Below are 23,202 nucleotides of genomic sequence, written 5' to 3'. Positions count from 1 at the left end.
CTTTATTTGTATTTTTAAATGTTTTGCTTATTTAAAGCATGTTTATTTTGGCCTTCAGCCAAAAACCAGACTCCCAGAATGGCTTATAACTATCAGTGATAGGATAGTACCTGTTAACAGGTTTACACTAAAAGAGACAACACAAAAGGGAAAGGGATTGGAAGGGAGAAGTGAAAGAGAAAACTTAAGCACTATTACTTGGTTAAAGAATTACTGTAATGACCAGCAAAAATAGAAAGATTTAAAGGGAAGGAGGTGCAAAAAAATAATAATGTATTTCAGCAGAGCTGATGGAGATACCCTGCAATCCTACCTCTCTCCCTCTACTGATGGAAAGGCTGCTCTTGCAAATATAGTCTTATATTTGCTTTAATCTCTGACCTTGTTAAATATTTTCTGTGTCCAGTTGTCTCTTAGCAATTTCATTTCAGTGAATGCTACTTCTCTAATGTGGTTTGTTACTTCACACCCTCTGCTTTACAAGACTTTACTGACATATAAACTGGGATTTGAAATAACTGTGCAATAGGTTGTGTGTGCCCAAAGGGGATTTCAGCTTGTGTTTCTCCAATGCAGCTCCTCTGCCCCACACTGGATGGCAAATTGTATTTTAAACTGAAGGAACTTCCAAGAGGCACATAGAGAATCTATATTATGCTAATAAGTATAAATAATTTTTAAAAGCTGGTTGTGATACGGCCTTGATGCTTTCTGTTCAGAGAGTAGTTTAACATGCCATGATGTAGCTCTTTGAAACCTCAATCCACTCCCTGATCATTCATTTTATCTGTAGTTCAGGAGTGGCTAACATGTAGCGCTTCTAATGTTAGCACTCCAACTCTCAACAGCTCGAGTGAACATGGAGTGTAATCTAGCAACAGTTGGAGGGCATAGGTTAGTGACGTCTGTTGTAACAAAATAAAGCCTTTCTGTTTTAGACATATGAGTTAGAGAGGAGTCAACTTCTGCTTTTGCTTCTTTTAATGTAACAGGGAAATGATCTACATTGGCTAGCATGTTCTTTATACGTGGCTTGCAGAAAAGCTGTCCCAACAGTGAGCAGAGGAACCGTTGAAGGAAACTATGTATCTTTAATAAGAATATTGCGCTGCTCAGGACAAAGGTAACTTCTATTTTAACAAATCAGAAAGTTTTAGAGTTGATACTAATGTGTGAATTGCTATAGTAAGTAACTAGTAAGACTATTATCATGACTTAGGCATGCTCTCTGGTCGTTAGCTGTATGGGGATCAGGGATAACCTTGCTAAATATAATATTTCAAGTAACTTTAATCACTTTGACTTGTTAAAACTGCTCTTGCTGGTTTGACCCTTTGTAACAACAGTATGTTTATATTTATTTCCTGTCAGAGATATTTGTTTAAGTGCAGTATATCAACTAATAATACAAACATGCATCAACAACTTAAATGTTGGCATGAATAATTTTTATAATGAAAAAGTGATTCACTTCCATCAGCATTGTTGTTTAGCACAGCTTGTCCAAAGTTCTGTTTTCTGTACCATTTCATACTTACACTTGAGGTGAAAAGTTTTACAGCAGAGGAAAAAAGAGAGAGATGCATTGAGTTAATCAACATGACTAATTTAGGTCCATTAATTTCACTGTAGGACTAGAATAACATGCAAATGGTCACATACATGAATATTGTTGTCTGATCATGGATACAGTACTTAGATTAATTATAGACAGAAAGAGGGGGAATAATGGGGACACAGAACATGTGGTAGACCTGAGGAAGCATTCAAATCAAATTAGAGAGATAGCTGAACAAAATATAGTCAGAGGCCCAAGTTGGCTTCACTTAATCTTTACCTAGGGGACAATACAAATCTGCATTTTAAGCATCTTATCTGCCATCTTTCATTAGCAGCCAAGCTAGTAACAGCTAGGTACTGGAAATTCTTAGAGGATGCGACATTGATCACATGGTATAAAGAAGGATGATAATAAACTCTGACAGAAAAAATAACCAGTAAACTAAAAATAGCAAAGGGAATGAAACAGACACTTTTTCAGTGGACTGGCATGCTTTTATGATGTACAGTGTGAAAGAGGAAATCATGGGACCACCTCCATATTGTAAATGATTGATGTGGTAACCGTAATTGCCGTGCAAAAGCAATACAACAATTTAAGGGATGTGAACTCTGTTGTAATGTGACCTCATGTCTTCGGAAATGATGGGAGGATAGATTTTGTTCCAATACTGTTTCTTGTTGTTTTGTAGTGCAAGAAATTAAAAAAAAATGAGAATCATTGGATTGGCATAGAGATCATAGGTAAAAGCAATTAGAATGCACAGAATAAGCAAAAATGACATGCTTGCTTAAGATTTTTTTAATAGAAAGTTGATAAGAAAACAGGTCTTCAGTAGCAAATATGCTTAAACAGATTTCAGCATTAATATACTACAGCTCAAGAGTTTTAGCAATATATTTTGACCAAAAAAAGTGGGGGTGGGGCAGGAGGCATGACCAAATTTGCTTAGCTTCTCTGGAACATGCAGGGTAAAGAACTAGGTGAGAGATTATCACTGAGGGGAAGAAAGAAAGAAAAAATTAGGAAGCCAATCAGAATGGGATACTCCAATTTGAATGAAGATTGTAAAAGGGGATAGAAGCAGAGGCATAGGAAGGTCAGTTGGTACCCAGTGTGGGAAATTTCTTGTTCCCCCCCCCATTGTTTTGTTTTGGTTTTGTTGTTGTTGTTGTTTGCCTGCAAAATTGGTTTTATGTTATTTCATATTTTCTTACAAAGGAATGTGGATTCTGGGCCTCTGATAACAAGTAGGCAACTATGGACAGATACTTAAATCTACAGGATGGATTGTGTTATTTTATTTATATTTATTGTTTATTTATTTAATTAAATTAATTTTTAAAAACCTGCAAAGTGGTTTACCAAAACAAGAACAAAAAAAAACCCCACAGCAGTAAAATCAAGAAAAATTAACAATCCTACTTTAAAACATACAAAAGCTAAAATATTAAGATTAAAATTACTTCAACTTCCTAAGCATCTGGGTATGCTTGCCTAAAGAAGAATGCTTTTAGCAAAGTCACGTGCTTTGTTGCAATAGGCGGGGAGTTCCAAAGTGTGGGCGCTGTCACATTAAACAATGCAGTACAGATATTATGAGGAACCTGTAGTAGTGCTTGAAACTACTGAAGGGGAGGTTTTATTTATTGTGATTTCACCATGCTGTGTATTATCTAAAAAGGAAAACATTTATTTAAAAAATAGGACTGCACAGCAGCAATCTACTCTCATCATGATCAGTGGGACTTATTCCCGAGCCAACGGTGCATAAGATGGGCTGCAATCCTATGCACCCCTTGCATCCAACTTGTACCTAAAACTCTGCACAAGCCTGCACCAGAGAATTGTAGAGGTGGAAGGAACCCCTGAGGGTCATTTAGACAAACCCCTGGGGCAATGCAGGAATCTCAACTAGACCATCCCTGACCAATGGCCATCCGTCTTCTGTTTTCCCCCTCAGCCAAGACACACAACAACAGAGACTGGAGGTGGGGGGAAATATAAATTTTGACAATGGGGCAGATTTGTCAGGCGTGCACAGGAACAGCTTGAAGACTTTACACAGAGAGGAACCCCACACGGGTTTCCCCGCATGTAACGTAACAGGCAGGGAGCCAGCTCAGATAGAGAGAAAGACATTGGGGAAGGACAGGACAAAAGAGTACCAAAATCCGCCCATTTTATCCTCTTTGGGATGGTGGCGCTAGGGCTCTGGGAGCACCCTCCCCAAAATATTTACTTGTCTTCACTGTATTGTTACCACTGTTATTCTATAGTACAGATCCTTTTTTAATTTAAACACTTTCTCTAAAATTAAAACAGCAGAAGTAATCAGTAGCATAGATACCAAAGGAAAGGCGAGAGAATAGTCCCTAATAGATACAAGGGAGACACAGATACACGAGCACACAGAAGTAAATAATCCAGCCTTGGGGAGAGGGGTGGGAATGTACAGTTTGCTGTACTTAGCCTCGAGATGGGAGACTAAAAGGGCTTAAAAAATAAAAAATAAAAGTCTTGTGTCTAGGAATATTTTCCTGCAAAAGCATCAGACTGATTGTCAAAAGTGTGAACTTCATTAATAGACCCTATTTAAAGGAATTGTTCAATTAGCCACAGACTTGCTTTGCTGATTTTTCTCATCTTCTTTTAATTACACAACTGCTTTTGGGGGGTCCTAGCTTCATGCAGGGAAGACTGGGGTGTGTAACTGAGAGGGGGGATCCTGCCTTCATGCCGGGGAGGCTGGCGGCAAAGGGGAGGCTGGCCTGCTGAGTGCCCAGGGTGGCGCCGAGCTGCTCCAAGTAAACATTTTGCGCAGGCAAAATGGGATGGCAGCACTCCTATTGTCCTGCACACACCACTTTTGGGGGAAGCAGAGGCTTTTCGGAGGGGGATTGGGGCCCAAATGGGGTGCGCAGGACAAGCAGCAGCCTTGGCAGGCCTCCTCAGCAGCCCAGAAAGTCAGCCTATGTGAAGAAAACGAGACTAGGCCAAGTAGATTCGGCCTTGCCTTCGCCCCACCCCCAACCCAGCTAGCCAGTTGGCTGTGTGTAGGGGGCGGGGCGAAGGCAAGGCAAGGCCTAATCTACTCGGCCTAGTCTCAATTTCTTCACATAGGCCAACTTTCCAGGACCCAGGAAGCCCACCGGAGGGTAAGGCAGTAGGGCAGTTCATAAAAAACTTTTTAAAAATAAATAAATAAATAAATATGCCTGCTCTACTGAATTGAAATTTCAGCCTTTACAACATAGGAAAATGGCCAAGTAAACAGCTATTTTTGTGGAGGAGGCTCAAGATATTAACTGATATGCATGAAATTTCATCTACAGCTATATAATCCCTAGTGTAGGAAGATAAGACCTTTGGAGCAGGCATTTTAAAAAAAAAAAGTTTTTTATGAACCGCCCTAGTAGGGCAGTAATTGTTCCTTGATAATTTGTCACCCCCCTCCATGATGGTACCTGGGGCAGGGGGTCCCCGCCCCCTTTTCCTACACCCCTGGATAAAAGACAATGGACTAGCTGCATGAGAAAAGGAAAGAGTAAGTAAATGCAGGTAGAAGGACTGGCTCTCAGGTGAGACCTAATGCTTAAGGCAGTCTGAGATCACTTATGCTTGAAAGTTAAGATACTTTCATGCATTAGAATCAATATCTCTATATGTGTTGCTTTTTCTTTGATGTGTGCTTTAGTTGTAATTATTGCTTTTAAATCCTGCTAACTTGTCTCATCTATCACTGCTTTGTTCAGATGGTGGGGGGGGGGAGGTACTCCAATGGACTCCAGGTGTACATGCCTTTAAATAGGGTAGTATGATCCCTGTTGGGGTCATATTATAAGATAACTCCCAAAAATTATGTAACCCTGTGCCATATGAGGCAATATACTGTTTCGCCTAGGAAGCATTTTTATAGCAATTTCCCTTAAAGTAGCCTTAGAGCTATAGTCTGCCATAGGACTGGCTAAGAAGCAGTCACAAAATATGTGATCACCATATTTGAAAAGAGGCTATAATAGAGTTGAAAATGGAAACATCACACATGTTTTATGGGGGTAACATTGAATAAACCTAGGAGGGGACAGGGAACATTCAGAGGAATAGACAGCGGTGAAACACACGTAGTCATAGCTACTTCAATTTTAAAATAGGAAAGAGGCTGTCCTTCGTTTTCCTAATTTATTATTAAAGTGTTTGAAAATTAAGATTCCTTGCATATTTTCTATTGTAGTCATGCAAAGTTACATAAATGACAATAGGTTTTTAGAAAGATACTTCATAAGACTATATTTCTGATAATCTAAATGTCTTCAGTTTGATAGAATTTTTTAACAAGATGAAGAAATGGGAAGATATGGCAAATCTACCCTCCCAGTTCAGAGAACGTACCACAAGATTAGAAAGAAACTTTACAGTTTCTGCTGTAATTTTTAAGAAGTATGAACCCATTTTTCAGGATATTTTCAAGTACCCTCAAGATGACCAACCACGCCAGCAGAGAGGAAGAAAACAAAGGTATGGATTTCTTATATTAATTAAGGTATTAATACATTGTTGTTGTTTAAAAAACTAAGATTTGTATTTGACCCCATTTAATTGGAAGTAAGTTGCGTGTTAGTGTCATTGTAACCTAAGTAAATATGTTTAGTACCTTTTGTTAGCTAACTTCTTAGGAAATGCCCTCCCCAATCCTTGCTTTGCTCACCTGCACTAGTTCACCTGTCTCCTTTCTCTGTCCCCACCATCAATTACTCTCCTGCTTCTAAGTGTCTTTCCAGGCTTCTGACTGATGGGCAAAATTAGATGGCCATGCATACTCTCTGTATCCTTGCCCTGTTTAATGAAACAAAGAACTATGAGGATTGTGAGTGCTGCACAATCTCCCTCCCAACCTGAAAGCTCCTGAGCTGTCAATCTAGAAGGAAAAGAATAAGGAAATCTATGTGTGCAGCATTCACAATACAGCCCGAAGTGTGTCTGACTTTTCTATAGGAGTGGTATATTTTTGAGATCCTTCATTGTATAAATTAAAATATAATAATTTGTTTCTTTTTATGGCATCATTGCTAAAAAGGAGACAGCCTTGCACAGTCTCTGAAGTTTTTCAGTTTTCCTGGGTGCTGTTTGTTTATGCAAAAGGTAAGAACTGATGTTTAATATTGTGTTCCATAGCCTTCATGATACTATCTTTTAAGAGGTGTGATGATAGCAATGCATCTTAATAATTGCTCCAAAACTGTAGAATGATCTTTCTTTCATAACTGCCTCCTTCTACATTTGGATTTTGACTTGGTTAGCTAGTCTTCTGGTCTTCCCTTAAAAAAAAAAAGGTGTAATTAATATGGCCACGCTTCCCTTACATAGTGAGGGATGCTGTCCCTGTTTTGATGGTGTTGGTTTGTCTTTCTTTATTCAATTTTTACCCCTCCCCTCCTCACAACGGAACTCATAGTGTTAAACACATCAGTAATAAGATTGTTTGTTTAGTATTTAAAACAAACAAATCCACAGCATCATTGTCTCAAACAGTGATTTCAGGGTTTCCAAGAACAGTATCTTTCTGTCCATCAAATATCTGGGTAAAGAAGGATGTTTTTCAGTTCCTCTTGAAAGGTATTAAAAAGGAAGACTCACTTCACCAGGGAAAGCATTCCACAAATTGGGAACCACTACTGAAAAGTCCCTTTTATTACCATTTTCATTGTGTTTTGTTTCTCTGAGCTTATTGATTTCAGTCAACCTTGCTCCTAGTTAAGTACACATAAGATTGTATCTTTAATACAGTCTTGCTTGTACTGATGTTTGGGTATCTGAAAATTGGCTGAAAGCCCTCCCTTTTAAAGCTTGATGGGAAATAGCATAGCCATTCTTGTTCTCTTTAACAAGCTTGGAATTATGGGTGTTGGCTGTTAAATGGGACTTCTGTTTTAACCTTGTGTATAGATTTATCTTAAGTGTCTCTAATTTGTCTGAAGGTATGAAGTGTCTATATAATTTGTGGAAGAGGCTTTGGTTTACACCCATTGTAGACTGTTGTCCTAACAATTCTTACACTTCTGATGGCTTAAATCAACTATAATAACAAGTACAAAAAAGTTGTTGTCTAAACTGAGTATTTCTATTGGCTTTAAACATCTAGTCCTACTTTATGTGCTGCTTTATTTGTAGTGGTAACTGTTGTGAAAAGGTTGACTGAGTAAATATACAACATTCTTAATCTGTTGTTACAATGTAAGAAAATAATATGAGCATCACAGCTCATTGAGATGGAATACAGTTCCTAGAATGCGTTCTGTTTCAAAACCCACCATGAATTTGTTTTCAAAGGAAAAAATAATTGTTAATTTCTTGCTGAGATTCATACCAGTTGAGCAGGGGTGGGCAAGAAGGTATACTGAGATCTACTGGTAGATCTCTGGATGATTTGAAGTAGGTTGGCAAGGATTTCTGACACTCTGTAGTTTAACATCTCCCTGTGAGCTGAATTCTGATACTCAAAACAAATTTATTGACTCATAATTCTTTTCTTCTATGCCTTTTGTACTTGGCTCTGGATAGTGAATCTTGGATTTTAAAACCAAAGTAGATATTGCAACCCTGAAAACTGCCCACTTCTGCAAGTAAAGTACAGAATAATTGCTTGGACAATGATTCTAAAAAGGGAGACTGATGGAAACAAATTGGCTAGGATTATAGGGGTTAGTGTCAGAAACTACAGGACTTTTTGTCTATCACTTTTTTATTAACCTTTTTATTTTTAAGTATTAAAGACTTGCAATTTAATGAGCACTATTAATGAGCTGCTGTCTTGTAGCTTATTATTCAGTCCATGAGAACATGCTTTTTGTTGTTGTTGCAAGAATGGCAGATCCCTCCCATGGAATACTTAAGGCTCTAAAATGGGATAATGTAGCTTGTAAACTGTGAAATGGAGTATCACATGCACAGGCTTCATTTGCTTTTGACAAATAGCCATGGGACCTTGTTTGCACTGTTTTTGAGGGTTTCTTCTGCATTTATCATGGCAACCACATTTCAAGGACAAGTTTGGGCTTGCCTGTGTGACCAGCTTTGCTTAAAGATAAGCACTTGCAACTTCCTTTCTCTGCACAGAAAGTAATATAGATTTATTGCTTGCTACTTCTGGTGCAGATGAATTAGCCTCTTGCCTAATGTGTGCGGTAAGACAAGTGCTAAGGTACTGTAAACTAGCATAGTATTAACAATACAGTTGCTGATGATTAGTTATTCTGCTTCTCAGATTTTAAGTAATTCAATATTATCTGTGGTTTCTTTAAGGTGGAAATGTTCTTTATTTGAGGCAGCAATTAAACAGTAGCAGTATTCTCACTTTTTTGCTATTTAATTATTTTAAAGGAAAATAGCAAATAGGAAATTAGAGAGTAATATGGCTGAACTTTGAAATATCAGTTGTCCTAACGCTCCTGCTTTGGAAGTTATTATATGTACAGTTTTTAGTTTATAGTATTACAGTGTTAATGTAAATTATCTGTAATTTACATGACAACAGTTTTAAATCTGATGTCAGTAGGTGTCTGATCCATGCATTTACATTTATAATGTATTTACATACCTGTTCCAGTATTGCATATGCACATGGATTAATGAACACTGTTGATGCTAAGCTGGTGCTCTTCAGATGTTGTTGGAGTACAACTCCTATTTAATTCTGATCACCACTTGTGCTGTCTGAGGCTGTTGGAAGTTGGAGTCCAAAACATTTAGAGGGCAGCAGGTTGGAGAAGTTTGGAGCGCTTTTTAATCAACATTTCTTTATAATACGTTGTAGGATATCATAACACAAATTGATTTCTAAACAGTGAGAACTTAAGTACAGTAAGAAAGGAGTAATATTTTTACATTAACATTTAAACTTCTAAAAAGGAGCATGTAATATTTCAGAATGCATTTTTATATTTACCCAGAGGGAATACTGAACATTTTCCCATGCTTTATTTTTCAGTCAAATCTTTTTTGATAGTAACAATGAACGATGTATGTGTTTTTAAAAGATTCATGAGTAAAGGACTGTAAGGTAATATTGGTAACTGTCCAATCTTAAAATTTACGGTCATTTGCATTTTTTTGAGAATTCTGAAATCTTCTTAAATGTAATTCAAATCTTGTTTGTAATCTCTCAGGCAATTTCCCTATGATCAGTGATGACTTAGTCAATTCCTACCATCTATTATTATGTGTCCTTGATCTAGTCTATGGAAATGCTCTCCAGTGCCCAAATCGTAAGGAGCTTCTGAATCCTAGTTTTAAAGGTACGTTTTAAAAATCTCTTTATAATGCTTCTCATGGTATGCCACAAATTCATTATTTTGATTTTTTAAAAAACAAAACCTTGCTTTTTTAGTTTGGCTTTGAGTGTAGTGAACCAAATATTACACTGAAAGATTAGGTGCGCCACACTGAGCGGAACTCTAAAAAGGATTAAATATAATGCAGGTTGTTCACCCTTTTGCTTTATCTGCACATTTAATTGTTCTCTAACTTTGCCATAGAAAATACAGCAGGCCAAAGAACATATTGTTTATCCATACACAGGGCTGGATTGATGAAAAGTGAAGGGAGAGAGCATGGTTTGTATCATAGTCTTCAAGAAACAAAAATTCCTTCATAAAACAGCTAATTGATTCACACAAAAAAGTGCAAATGTTTGCCGCACTGACAGCTATGGTCGGGGAATGAATACTGATTTTAAACCCTGAATCATAAATTTTAGTTGAGAAAGTGTTATTTTTAATATAAATAGGTATATAGGGAATTTTCAATTTTGCCTACTGCGTCCACTCCTTGGTGCTGATGTAGTATCTATTGCTGATGTTATTTCTGTTGTCTGGTCTTTGACTGCAATAAAGATTGATTGAGTGTTGGAATTTTTTTTCATATTAAAATTTAATAAGCCTGGAGCATGCAAAATATTTTTACTCCTCTCTTCCCCTCCCTACTCCCGATGCTACTTGATATCATAGGGCTGCCTGAAGACTTCCATAGTAAAGATTTTAAGGTGTTGTCTGAAACTCCTTGCATCATTGAAAAGCTCTGCTCCTTACATGATGGTTTAGTATTGGAAGCCAAGGGTATAAAAGAACATTTTTGGAAGCCCTATGTGAGGAAACTTTTTGAGAAAAAGGTATGTAACTAATTTTAAAACTTTATGCTTCATTGGTGATTTGTCATTATTCCATTGCTTGCACTTAACACTAGTTCTGTTTTCTTGTAGATTCTAAAGGGAAAGGAAGAAAATCTGATGGGCTTACTGGATCCTGGAAACTTTGGAGAAAGTTTGTGAGTTTTGTAGAACAATAGCATTGGTAGTCACAGAATTTGCTGGATACAGAGGTTCCATTAGTTTGCTCTCAATCTATCACAACATCCCTCACCTCTTAGAGCTAAGTTTTGAAGCCCAGTCTATCACTGGTAATGGTACGAAATTTGGTCCTGAAAATCACCATATTTTGAACCACTCAGTTTTAGATACTTGTGAAATCCTGGGCTATAATTTTTTAGCTTCCTCAAATGCATTTGTACCTTTTAAAGGTATTTTAAACAGGAGCATCCTTGACAAATTGCCTAAATGTATGTATGTGTTGGTGTGGGTGTGTATGTATGTATGTACAGTGGTACCTCGGTTTAAGAACAGACCTGTTTACGAACGATTCGGTTTACGAACTCCGCAAAACCGGAAGTAGTGTCCCGGTTTGCAAACTTAACACGGTCTCAGAATGGAATCCAAACAGTGGAAGGGCACCAGCAGCAGGAGGCCTCAATAGGGAAAGTGCGCCTCGGTTTAAGAACAGTTTCGTTTTAAGAACGGACTTCTGGAATGGATTAAGTTCGTAAACTTGAGGTACCACTGTATATATATATGTTTATTAAATTTCTATCCCACCCCTTCTTCCAATCATCCATTTGCCTTTGAATGTGCACCAAAGTCCCAAGGTTAGTTGAGTTTTCCTAGCTCTCTTTTCACCTTGAAATATTAAAAGTCAATGGTTGGACCCTAGTTTTCTTTCTGTCTCCCCCTTTTCCTTTAACCCACAAAAATCTGCTTCTAGGAGTTGGGAGATTTCCTCTACATTAACAAATGATCAACTTAAGATCCAAATTATTTCCTATGTTTGCATTATCATAACTTGGTTCAAGATAAATTGGGGGATGAACAAGCGTTTTGTCCAAACATGTAGCTGCTGGACCAAGGCTTAATATCTTGGCTTCGATTACATTTAATGGAAGACTTCCTGGTTTGATTGCTTGCCTGGGGAAGCAAGGAACAAGGCATCTGCATATGTACCTGAAAGGCTAATCCATATCTTGGCTTCATAAACTAGAGAGGTGATAATCTGAGCAGAGCAGTTCTGTCAGCAGTTTCATCTTATACAGTTAGATATCTGCTGGTTACTTATATTATATTTTGATAGTTCTCAGTAGGGCTTTTTCAACTGGAACTCACCAGAACCCAGTTCTGGTCCCCCTCCAGAGTCATTACAGTGGTACCTCGTGTTACGGACGGGATCTGTTCTGGAGGGCCATCTGTAACGTGAAATGTCCGCACTTCAAAGCACTGTGTCTGTGCAGGCGCACAGCGCAATTTGGCGCTTCTGGGCAGGCACGAGCAGCGAAACCCGGAAGTAACCCATTCCAGTACTTCCGAGTTGCCGCGGGACATAACGCAAAAAGATGCAACATGAAGCAGGGCAGCAGTGTTTGCAGGGCAGCGGCTGAAGAAGGAGCCAAAAGGGGTTTCTTGTGGGTGTGATTCTTGTGGCTGATTAGCTGCTTTCCCTGGTCAAAGGTCAGAGGGGGCAGGGTTTCTGTTGAGGCAGGTGATTAGCTGTGGGAGGAGCTTATCAGTGTTTGCAGGGCAGCGGCGCGCGCCTATCGGCGCGCGCAGTTTGAACCATCTTTTAGATTTAGGGGAGCTAGTCTCAAGCCCAACGACACATTCTCAAGATGGAGGGGGAGGGAACAGCTGCAGTCGCCTGCGGTTCCTGCGCAATGTTTGCCATCTTGCCAAAGGTTGCAGGCAGCTTTACGTGCAGCAATTGCATGTTGATTGCCCTCCTAAAAGACAAAGTCCAGCAACTGGAGGAACGTGTAGCTACGCTCCAAAGAATTAGAGAGCTGGAGCTCTTCTTGGAAGCAACAGAGCACACCGTCTCCACCAAGGAGGAGACAGGGGACTCCCCTGAGAAGGAGGCTAGTTCACCAACACAGGAGCCCGATATGTGGAGAAACGTGACTCAAAGAAGTAGGAGGCCCAGGGTTCGCTCTGATTGTCTAGAAATACACAATCGCTTTGAGGTCCTCTCCCCTAGCATGGAAGACGAAGAGCAGACTCCATTTGAGGATCTCTCCCTCATTACAGTCGATCACGTATATGAAGATGAGCAGCAAAGTCAGTCCTCAGGGAATGTGCAGGCGACCTTGGAACGGACCGCTCACAGAAGAACCCTGACCAAACCTAAGAGAAGGCGTGTAGTGGTGATAGGGGATTCCTTACTGAGGGGAACAGAAGCAGTGATCTGTGGGCCTGACAAGATGTCTCGGGAAGTGTGCTGTCTCCCCGGGGCTAAGATCCAAGATGTAACTGAACGACTGCAAGGAATCATAAAACCCACTGACAAATACCCCTTCCTCTTGGTTCATGTGGGAACCAATGACACTGCAAGCAATAGCCTCCAGAAGATCAAAAGAGACTACGAGGCTCTGGGCAGGAAATTGAAGCAATTAAATGCACAAATCGTCATCTCATCTGTCCTCCCAGTTGAACGACGTGGCCCAGGGAGAGAGAGGAAAATAGTGGAAGTAAACAGCTGGCTTCGCAAATGGTGTAAACAGGAACGGTTTGGATTCTTAGATCACGGACTGCAGTTTCTTGAGGATGGACTTCTGGCAAGCGATGGGCTGCACCTCACAACGGTTGGGAGGAATGTTTTTGCCAAAAAACTAAGAAACCTCATCAGGAGGGCTTTAAACTGACTAATGTGGGGGAGGGAGACAGTGCTCCTGAAGGTAAGAGTCTATTAATTGATGAAGATGATCATCCAAATGTCATAGACCAAATGGAGCAAGCAGCAAGCAGACCTAGTGGTGGGAGGAAAAAATCCTTAAATAAGAGACACGGGGGAATGACTAATGGACTTCAATGTCTGTACACTAATGCACAAAGCATGGGAAATAAACAAGATGAGCTTGAGCTCTTGGTACAGCAAACTAAATATGACATAATAGGCATCACTGAAACCTGGTGGGATAAGTCCCACGATTGGAATGTAAAAATGGAGGGATACAATCTATTTCAGAGAAACAGACCAGACAAGAAAGGAGGAGGAGTGGCGTTATATGTCAGGGATGTGTATACCTGTGAAGAGATCCAAGATTTAGAACCTCAAAGCCAAAGTGAGAGCATTTGGGTCAAAATTAAGGGAGAGAAGAATAATAGTGATCTCATTGTGGGAGTTTACTATAGATCCCCAAGCCAAACGGAGGACATAGATGATGCCTTCCTGGAACAGATGGCCAAGCATGCAAAAGGAAGGGAGATAGTAGTAATGGGGGACTTCAATTACCCAGATATTTGTTGGATGTCAAACTCAGCCAAGAGCATAAGGTCAAACAGATTCCTCACTGGCCTTGCAGACAACTTCATTGTCCAGAAAGTGGGAGAAGCAACAAGAGGAACAGCCATTTTAGATCTGGTCCTAACCAATGTCGATGACCTGGTTAATGGGGTAGAAGTGGAAGGATCATTAGGCGCAAGTGATCATGCTCTTCTGAAGTTTACTATACAACGGAAAGGAGCAGCCAAGCATACTAGGACTCAATTTCTTGACTTTAAGAAAGCCGACTTCATAAAACTTAGGGAAGTGCTGGGTGAGATCCCATGGACAGTAATACTAAAAGGAAAGGGAGTTTGTGATGGCTGGGAGTTTGTTAAGAGGGAGATAGTAAAAGCACAACTTCAGGCAATACCAATGAGACGGAAACATGGAAGGTGCCTAAAGAAGCCAGGGTGGCTATCTAAAGAACTTTTAACTGAGTTAAGATTAAAAAAGGATGTGTACAAAAAATGGAAAAGGGGGGAAACCACCAAAGAGGAATTCAAACAAATAGCCAGCACGTGTAGACACAAAGTCAGAAAAGCTAAAGCACAGAATGAACTCAGGCTTGCTAGAGAGGTTAAAAGCAACAAAAAAGGCTTCTATGGGTATGTTCGTAGCAAAAGGAAGAACAAAGAAACAGTGGGGTCACTCAGAGGAGAAGATGGTGAAATGCAAACAGGGGACACAGAAAGGGCTGAACTCCTCAATACCTTCTTTGCCTCAGTCTTCTCCGATAAAGAAAACAATGCCCGACCTGAAGAATTTGGAGCAAAAGATTCAGCAGAGGAAACACAGCCCAGAATAACTAAGGAGATAGTACAAGAATACTTGGCTAGTTTAGATGTATTCAAGTCTCCAGGGCCAGATGAACTGCATCCAAGAGTATTAAAAGAACTGGCAGATGTGATCTCAGAACCACTGGCAGTCATCTTTGAGAATTCCTGGAGAACAGGCGAAGTCCCGGCGGACTGGAGGAGGGCAAATGTTGTCCCTATTTTCAAAAAGGGGAAAAGAGAGGACCCAAATAATTACCGCCCAGTCAGTCTAACATCAATACCAGGGAAGATTCTGGAGCAGATCATTAAGCAAACAATCTGTGAGCACCTAGAAAGGAATGCTGTGATCACCAATAGTCAGCATGGATTTCTGAAAAATAAGTCATGTCAGACTAACCTGATCTCATTTTTTGACAGAATTACAAGCCTGGTAGATGAAGGGAACGCAGTGGATGTAGTCTACCTTGATTTCAGCAAGGCATTTGACAAGGTGCCCCATGATATTCTTGTAAAGAAGCTGGTAAAATGCGGTCTTGACTATGCTACCACTCAGTGGATTTGTAACTGGCTGACTGACCGGACCCAAAGGGTGCTCATCAATGGTTCCTCTTCATCCTGGAGAAGAGTGACTAGTGGGGTGCCACAGGGTTCTGTCTTGGGCCCGGTCTTATTCAACATCTTTATCAACGACTTGGATGATGGACTCAAGGGCATCCTGATCAAATTTGCAGATGACACCAAACTGGGAGGGGTGGCTAACACCCCAGAAGACAGGATCACACTTCAAAACGACCTTGACAGATTAGAGAACTGGGCCAAAACAAACAAGATGAATTTTAACAGGGAGAAATGTAAAGTATTGCACTTGGGCAAAAAAAATGAGAGGCACAAATACAAGATGGGTGACACCTGGCTTGAGAGCAGTACATGTGAAAAGGATCTAGGAGTCTTGGTTGACCACAAACTTAACATGAGCCAACAGTGTGACGCGGCAGCTAAAAAAGCCAATGCAATTCTGGGCTGCATCAATAGGAGTATAGCATCTAGATCAAGGGAAGTTATAGTGCCACTGTATTCTGCTCTGGTCAGACCTCACCTGGAGTACTGTGTCCAGTTCTGGGCACCACAGTTCAAGAAGGACACTGACAAACTAGAACGTGTACAGAGGAGGGCAACCAAAATGGTCAAAGGCCTGGAAACAATGCCTTATGAGGATCAGCTAAGGGAGCTGGGCATGTTTAGCCTGGAGAAGAGGAGGTTAAGGGGTGATATGATAGCCATGTTCAAATATATAAAAGGATGTCACATAGAGGAGGGAGAAAGGTTGTTTTCTGCTGCTCCAGAGAAGCGGACACGGAGCAATGGATACAAACTACAAGAAAGAAGATTCCACCTAAACATTAGGAAGAACTTCCTGACAGTAAGAGCTGTTCGACAGTGGAATTTGCTGCCAAGGAGTGTGGTGGAGTCTCCTTCTTTGGAGGTCTTTAAGCAGAGGCTTGACAACCATATGTCAGGAGTGCTCTGATGGTGTTTCCTGCTTGGCAGGGGGTTGGACTCGATGACCCTTGTGGTCTCTTCCAACTCTATGATTCTATGATTCTATGAACACGAGGTATGACTATAAGAGAACAAGGAGGGGTGTTCATGGTGAGTTCCGGCACCTCTTTTTCTAGATAAATAGTGCTGATTCTCACTATTTAGATTGATGCCATAACAAAAGTCTCATTTTTAATTATTATTTTGAGGAAATAAATGTTGGCTTAGTAGTCACACTTTGTAAAAGTTATCATAGAAGGAATCAAAGATCCAACAGTTTTCTGTGGTAACACTTTGTAGAAATTCTAACCCTGTTTGACTTTTCTCATGACAGAAGCGAAAAGGCCTAGGAAGACCCTTTTTACTGAAACGCTTCCCTCTGTTCTGTTGCAGTCACTTATATTTTGAGTACTCAACACTGTTTATCTCTCCCCCCACACCCCCAAATATTATAGCAAAGCCATCAACAAGGCCTATGAGGAGTACATATTGTCAGTTGGAAATCTAGATGAGCGAATATTTCTTGGAGATGATGCAGATGAAGAGATAGGAACCTTGCGAAGATGCTTAAATACAGCCTCAGGCATGGAAACAGCCAAAAGAGTTCAAGTGAAATATAATCTGCAGGAGCATTTTGAACGAGTGAGTATAGTGTGGTCTATCGTGTGTTCTATTGGTGAGTTGTTGTCTGTCCTTAGAATAGTCATAGTAACATATTGCCCATGGTCAGAATTACATCTCTGGGTGTATTTGTTTCTCTGGTGCATTTCCAGGCCCAAATCAAAGTAAAGGTTTAAAGCTTTACAGTAATAACTTTAAGATCTTCTGCTGTGCTCACCCTCAGGTTGGCAAGTTGGGTTGCCAGGATGGAAATGCACCTCTTTATGGTGGTCCCACAGCCATGCTGGCCCTTCCATTGGGCCAGCACCAAATCTCTATGTTGCAGACCTCGGGGAAGGCCCTGAAGATTCCAGACATGATGCTTGTTAACCAAGTGAGGGTCTCACTCAGGCTTCCTCAAACTTGGCCCTCCCAAATGTTTTTGGCCTACAACTCCCATGATCCCTAGCTAGCAGGACCAGTGGTCAGAGATGATGGGAATTGTAGCCTCAAAACATCTGGAGGGCCGAGTTTGAGGAAGCCTGGTCTAACTGAATTACATTCTCTCCAATTTTGTTAAGTGTTGATTTATAGCATTTTGAAGTTTTAATTTTAACCTTTATCTCTTATTTTGCTTGTAAGCTCTTTAGATGGGGTTTGACCTAGAAAAGTGACCTAGAAATATTTTAAATCATGAAATAATTAATTTTTATGTAATCATTGTAGTAACTTCAGTTCTTGAAATATTTTCATGTTGCTGCTGTTTAGGCAAAATCCTTTAGAATAGCAACACCTCTTACTGGTCGAAAGTATATAAAGGAGAGCGACCCGTGTACAAGTCCCATTTCCATAGCCACATACAGCTTGACCCGACTTCATACAATGCTGACAGGCCTGAAAAATGCCCCTAGTGAAAATCTTGAGCAGATTTTCAGGTTAGTAGAATCACTGCTTTAAAATGAGTTGATCTTATCTTCCTGGAACATTACAGACCGGAAAGCCAAATATAGAAAACAAGAATTTTTAGATTAATTGAAGGAGTTTGAAATTATATTACTTCAGAATACATAGTATTGTGATCACAGATGCATGAACAGCTTTGTCATTTCCCCCCTCTCTCCATTTGTGCAGAGATACAGTTCTCTGGTAACCTTTTAAGATTACATGTAGCCTCTTTGTGTATAAGAAAGCATACACTGTGTTCTTTTTATGCTCCCCTATTCTTGGATGAAATAACGACACCTGTTTTTATAACTGGCATTTAATGGTATTTCATTACCATGGTAAATCAGTTTATTTGTTGGAAATGCAACACAACAAAATGTAATAAAATTAGCAAAACTAAACATGCACAGTTCCATCTTGTGGTGGCATTTCATGCTAGTCCTACTCACAGTAGACCCATTGAAGTTAATGGACTAGGCTAACATAGGTTTGTTAGTTTCAGTAGGTCTACCCTAAGTAGACCCTGGCTGAAGGCAGTATGTTAAAAATAAAATAATTCTATGAACAATGGCTGGATAAAAGTGGTATTACTTCATGGTGTTCTGAAAAACCATATCACCCCTTTCTTCTTAATTTACAAAAAAAAATAATTCATTTTTTTCTTGCCAGGGCTTGTTCCAGGGATCCTTCTTTGTCAATTGCCAACAGGGTGAAAGAAATGTATGACATTTATTGTCAGAGAACACCGTCACAGGGAGAACCTGGTAGCTTCTCTAAAGGTAAGGCCATACTATGCTCTTATATAAAGCAACTTCCATTGTGTTCTGATATTTCCAGTGATCCCTGCACACAGTGCAGCTAGTATTTGAAAGCTGCCTGGCCTTTGAACATGTGTTCTGTCCGAAAACTGATTCATCTGGAAATAGTGCAGTATAGCCTTATAAGAACATGTTTGTAATTTCTATTTGTTTCAAGGGATTTTAAAGTAATTATTGTTGTTTGGAAGCATTCCCCTCCTCCATTATGATTCTTTTTAATGGCTGCTGACGAAATCTAGCCCCAAGTCTTGAATTTCTTTTCTTAATGTGCAGAAATTGTTGGAAAACACTTTCGTCTTGCTGAGGTCCTTTATTATAAGGTATTGGAGTCTGTCATTGAGCAAGAAAAGAGAAGACTAGGAGATGCTGATTTATCTGTAAGTAAGTCAGAATAGTTCGCATAAATTTTCAACATTTTTTATTTCAAAAGAAACTAATACAAAATGAAATACTTACCTACAATAAGAATTATGGTAATCAGTCCATAAGCTGGCACCAATTTAGTCATTGTTTTCTGCAGGGTCTTTAGGATTGCCCAACCTCATAGTTTGTGTAAACATAATGTTAAACTAATGAAATTTCTGTTGCCTTGAGATCAAAGCAGTTTATCCTCTTCTATGCAATAGTATAACCTGTCCTCCAGAGAAATTGCTATGTGAGTTGCAGTCTCCATGACAGTGAATAAAATGGTCATTTTAAAATGCTCATATATATAAACCTTGGCAGTATGAAAAACATTTAATATTGTTGACAGGTATTGTTATCCCAGTTGTCCCAGAATAACCAACAGACGCTGGCTGCATGATAAGTCCGTTGCCCAGAAGGGATCTGTCTTTATAAGTGGATGAGACCTGTGAGGTGTGCATATTCCTCAACAAAGAAATGCTGCCTTCCTAAATTGAAATTAAATGAGGAGTCTGTGTGTGCAGAAGATTCATGAACATGGGTCTTCCTGTCCTAGTGATTGGCGATAACCATGAGGTTTAGGAACGAGTGATAGAGATGCATAACTCAGACATTTTCCTTTGCCTGTTCAGTGTCAACTTCCACCTTACTGGTGCAAATTAGTTAGTGGCAAATTATATCGTGTTAGATTTTTTAAAGGACTTGCTTGAATGAAGAAATGCTTTTTACGTTTTTATGCTGAACTGATTGAATTCTTCACTGTACAACACTTTTTCTATCCTAGGGGATTCTGGAGCATGATGTGTTTCACAGATCTCTCATGGCTTGCTGCCTTGAGATAATTATTTACTCTTACAAAGCAACTGATAGTTTCCCATTCATCGCCGATATATTTGATGTTCCTGCCTTTCACTTTTATAAGGTGAATTATTTTTTACCATTTGCTCTGACTTCTAAGAGTCAGCAAGGAAAATGTTATAATTTATTAAGAAGTTAACACCTTTTAATTTTTGAGAATGCTATTGAATTTCATAGTAGTTTCAAAGACATAACAATGTATGTTTGTTTAAACTTGCAATATTTGTTATAGGTGATAGAGATTCTGATTAGAGCAGAAGATGGCCTTTGCAGAGAGGTAGTGAAGCACCTCAATCACATCGAAGAGCAGATTTTAGAAAGTCTGGCATGGAAAGCGGAATCACCGTTGTGGGACAAAATCAAAGAAAATGAAAATAAAGTTCCCACATGTGAGGAGGTAAAATACGGGGCTTATCTGCCGTGTGTGTACTTATTTAGTACTTGCCGTGTGTGTACTTATTTAGTACTTGGGAATTTATTCTGCCTGTTTAACCAAAATGGGAAGGATTTAGCCCCCGTTCATCAGCTGAGAAGCAGAGGGCTGACTTCTGTTTTAGCAGTCTGTCTGAATTGAACCCCACACACCTGTCAGTCAGATTCTAAGCCCAGCCTGTGGAGAGTTACCACCAACTTAACCCTAAACCAGCTCTATCCAACCTATTACCCTATGGAAGTTTCAGGCTACAACTCCCATCATCCTTGATGGTTGGCCATTCTGGCTAGGGCTGATAAGAGCTGTGGTCAGCAATCATTGCCCCTCTCCCCTACCCCGTTCCTCTACTGAGGCAGCTCCTTAAAAACTGTGGTGTTTGCCAGCAGTGCTTTTTCTTGTAGTCAGTGAAGCTATTTAGGATGCATGGATTCAGGTGTTCAGCCAATTCTACATTAAAACTGCCAGCAGCTTGGCCTCTAGGAATATAATGGGCACAAACATCCCTTCAGTCTTCATGTCTTGCTATTGGTCAATAATGGGTCCTCCTTTCCTTCAGACATCATTTGATTGTTCAGTATCTCATTTTCTTTGCCCAGTAAGAGCAAGAGGGTGAGTGGAATGGGGGGAGATTATTTGCCAGCAGGCTTATCATATAGGTTTAAGCAGACGTTCATACAGATCCAGCTCATTGTCCCTCACTACTTTCTGCAAGAAAACACTGAACCAGCAATTTTTAAGAAAATCTAAAGGTGTACATTAAGTAAAGAACTATTCCCCTCCAATGTGCCCAACTGATCTAGTTCTATTAAAATGTCATTGAAGTCTGTCACAGCAGTCCAGGATTATTACTGGAATTTCTGGCTCCTGCATGAAGTAACTAGAAAACAGATTAATCGTGTTTATTTAACTGGTACTGTGGCTGCAGTCTTGTACCACCTTCCTGTGAGTAAGTACCATTGAATTAAATAGGACTTGCTTCTGAGTAGACATGTATAGCAGGCAGTAAGGCACAGATCAGATGTCATGTTTCTAGATATCTCAACCATGCTATGAGATTGTGTGCTTTCCTGTTCCTACATGTTTATTTATTTAAATAAATGTATGGTCTCTTAAAAAAAAGAAAACAGATCAGATTAAAATCCCCCTTCCCAGTTTGCTTATAACTGGAATTTTCTATTATATTTAGATCCCAACTTACTATTGTTACAGCTTCCTAGGGTTTTCCAAAACTGTTGTTCAAATCTTGGGTTGCAGGGAAGACTGGGACATCATTAGCCACAGTTTGCACTAGATTAAAACCATGATTTGAAGCAATTTTGGTAAATGGTAACTCCTGTTCTGGACATAACAGTGGAGGTTAAAAAATCAACAGAAAAGCAGCAGGGAGAAAAAACTCTAAAAGGCTGCAGAATGTTCTTCTAATGGCTGAACTGGACTACAGAGAGCAACATTTTTAAAGAGTTTTTGCAAGGATAAAAAATGCATGAATCTTATGTTTTTAGGTAATGCCATCTCAGTATTTTGAAAAGTCAAATGGGAACAGTGTGGCAGGTTCCCCTTTAACCCCAAGGAGGCTGAATGAGATTCGTGCTGAAACTGGAACACTGGGAAAGGGTAAGATTTACTCAGCTTATCACAAGGTGCATCTTGTCTCAGTGTTTGCACATCAAGAATATTACTACCTAAACACCACCTCGTATTGGACAGGGCATGATCATATTGGGAAAAAGGCCTGAGGATGATGATAATCAACTGTGACTTAGGTTGGCGTATTCACAAGGAGCATTCTCTTCCATGAAATTGACATAGTAAAATAATCTGACAACCTTGCCACATCCAAAATGTACATGAGCCCTTAATCTGATGTTTTGAGTGGGATTAAACTTTTAACAAGGCGGCATTGGATTACATGCAATTCTCCCCCCACTTTCTTTGTCAATCTGCAGGCCTTTCATCTTCTCCAACCACACTTTATGAGAGATACAGCTCTCCGACAAGTAACCCTACAAGGAGAAGGCTCTTTGTTGATAATGACCCCCCTACTGAGGCCACTCGGACTCCTGTGAGGGTCTCCCAGCAGCCCGTGATCAGTACAATGTCTGTTCAAAACGTCTCCACAGAAACAATACCTGTCACTCCTGTGCCTGGGCAGACTTTAGTAACTGTAGCGACCGCAACTGTGACTGCAAATAATGGACAGACAGTTACAATCCCAGTACAAGGTAAGGAGGATGCATGGTCTTTGCAAGATGTAGGAAATAACCATTACGGTGGCTCCCAGTGCCATCGTTGGGGTGTGGATTGTAGTGAAGTGGGTGAATCAAATAATTGAAGAGTTTGAAGGTACCCCTTCTCAGTAGGGACCCTCTTAGGAGTTCTTCCACCCTCAGAAGGGGGGGGGGGGCGGCGGCGGCGGCGTGTGGCAGCCCACAAGAGTGCGTACTCTGTGGCAACCCCTAAATAGTGGAATTCCCTCCCCATGAAAGTATGTTTGCACCTTCTGCCATAACCTTCTGCCATATAACGAAGGTGCAACTTTTAACCCTGACCTTTGACACTTGAGGTATCTATTTTTAGACCAGGGTGAGAGGGTCTGTAGGGTAGAAGTAAGAGAGTAAATAGTGTCCCC

At 40.0% G+C, this 23,202-nt stretch overlaps 1 protein-coding gene across 1 annotated transcript in view; it reads left to right on the top strand.

Annotated features, from left to right (window-relative positions):
- RBL2 (RB transcriptional corepressor like 2) overlaps positions 1-23,202 on the top strand; it is a 34,554-nt gene that overhangs the window by 2,255 nt on the left and 9,097 nt on the right. Inside the window, exons 2-15 of the mRNA XM_083451825.1 lie at positions 993-1,123; positions 5,879-6,079; positions 6,639-6,703; positions 9,727-9,855; positions 10,567-10,727; positions 10,818-10,882; positions 16,970-17,156; positions 17,883-18,049; positions 18,729-18,838; positions 19,151-19,254; positions 20,067-20,204; positions 20,373-20,537; positions 22,076-22,187; positions 22,520-22,795. Of these exons, the coding sequence (XP_083307951.1) occupies positions 993-1,123; positions 5,879-6,079; positions 6,639-6,703; positions 9,727-9,855; positions 10,567-10,727; positions 10,818-10,882; positions 16,970-17,156; positions 17,883-18,049; positions 18,729-18,838; positions 19,151-19,254; positions 20,067-20,204; positions 20,373-20,537; positions 22,076-22,187; positions 22,520-22,795 (2,011 nt within the window). The remainder of the gene's footprint in view (positions 1-992; positions 1,124-5,878; positions 6,080-6,638; positions 6,704-9,726; positions 9,856-10,566; positions 10,728-10,817; positions 10,883-16,969; positions 17,157-17,882; positions 18,050-18,728; positions 18,839-19,150; positions 19,255-20,066; positions 20,205-20,372; positions 20,538-22,075; positions 22,188-22,519; positions 22,796-23,202) is intronic.

This window comes from Podarcis tiliguerta (assembly GCF_965153285.1).
Source record: "Podarcis tiliguerta genome assembly, chromosome: 8".
NCBI classification, from domain to species: Eukaryota; Metazoa; Chordata; class Lepidosauria; order Squamata; family Lacertidae; genus Podarcis; species Podarcis tiliguerta.
The sequence above is the reverse complement of the archived record's forward strand: the minus strand, read 5'-3'. Positions and strand labels throughout refer to the sequence as shown.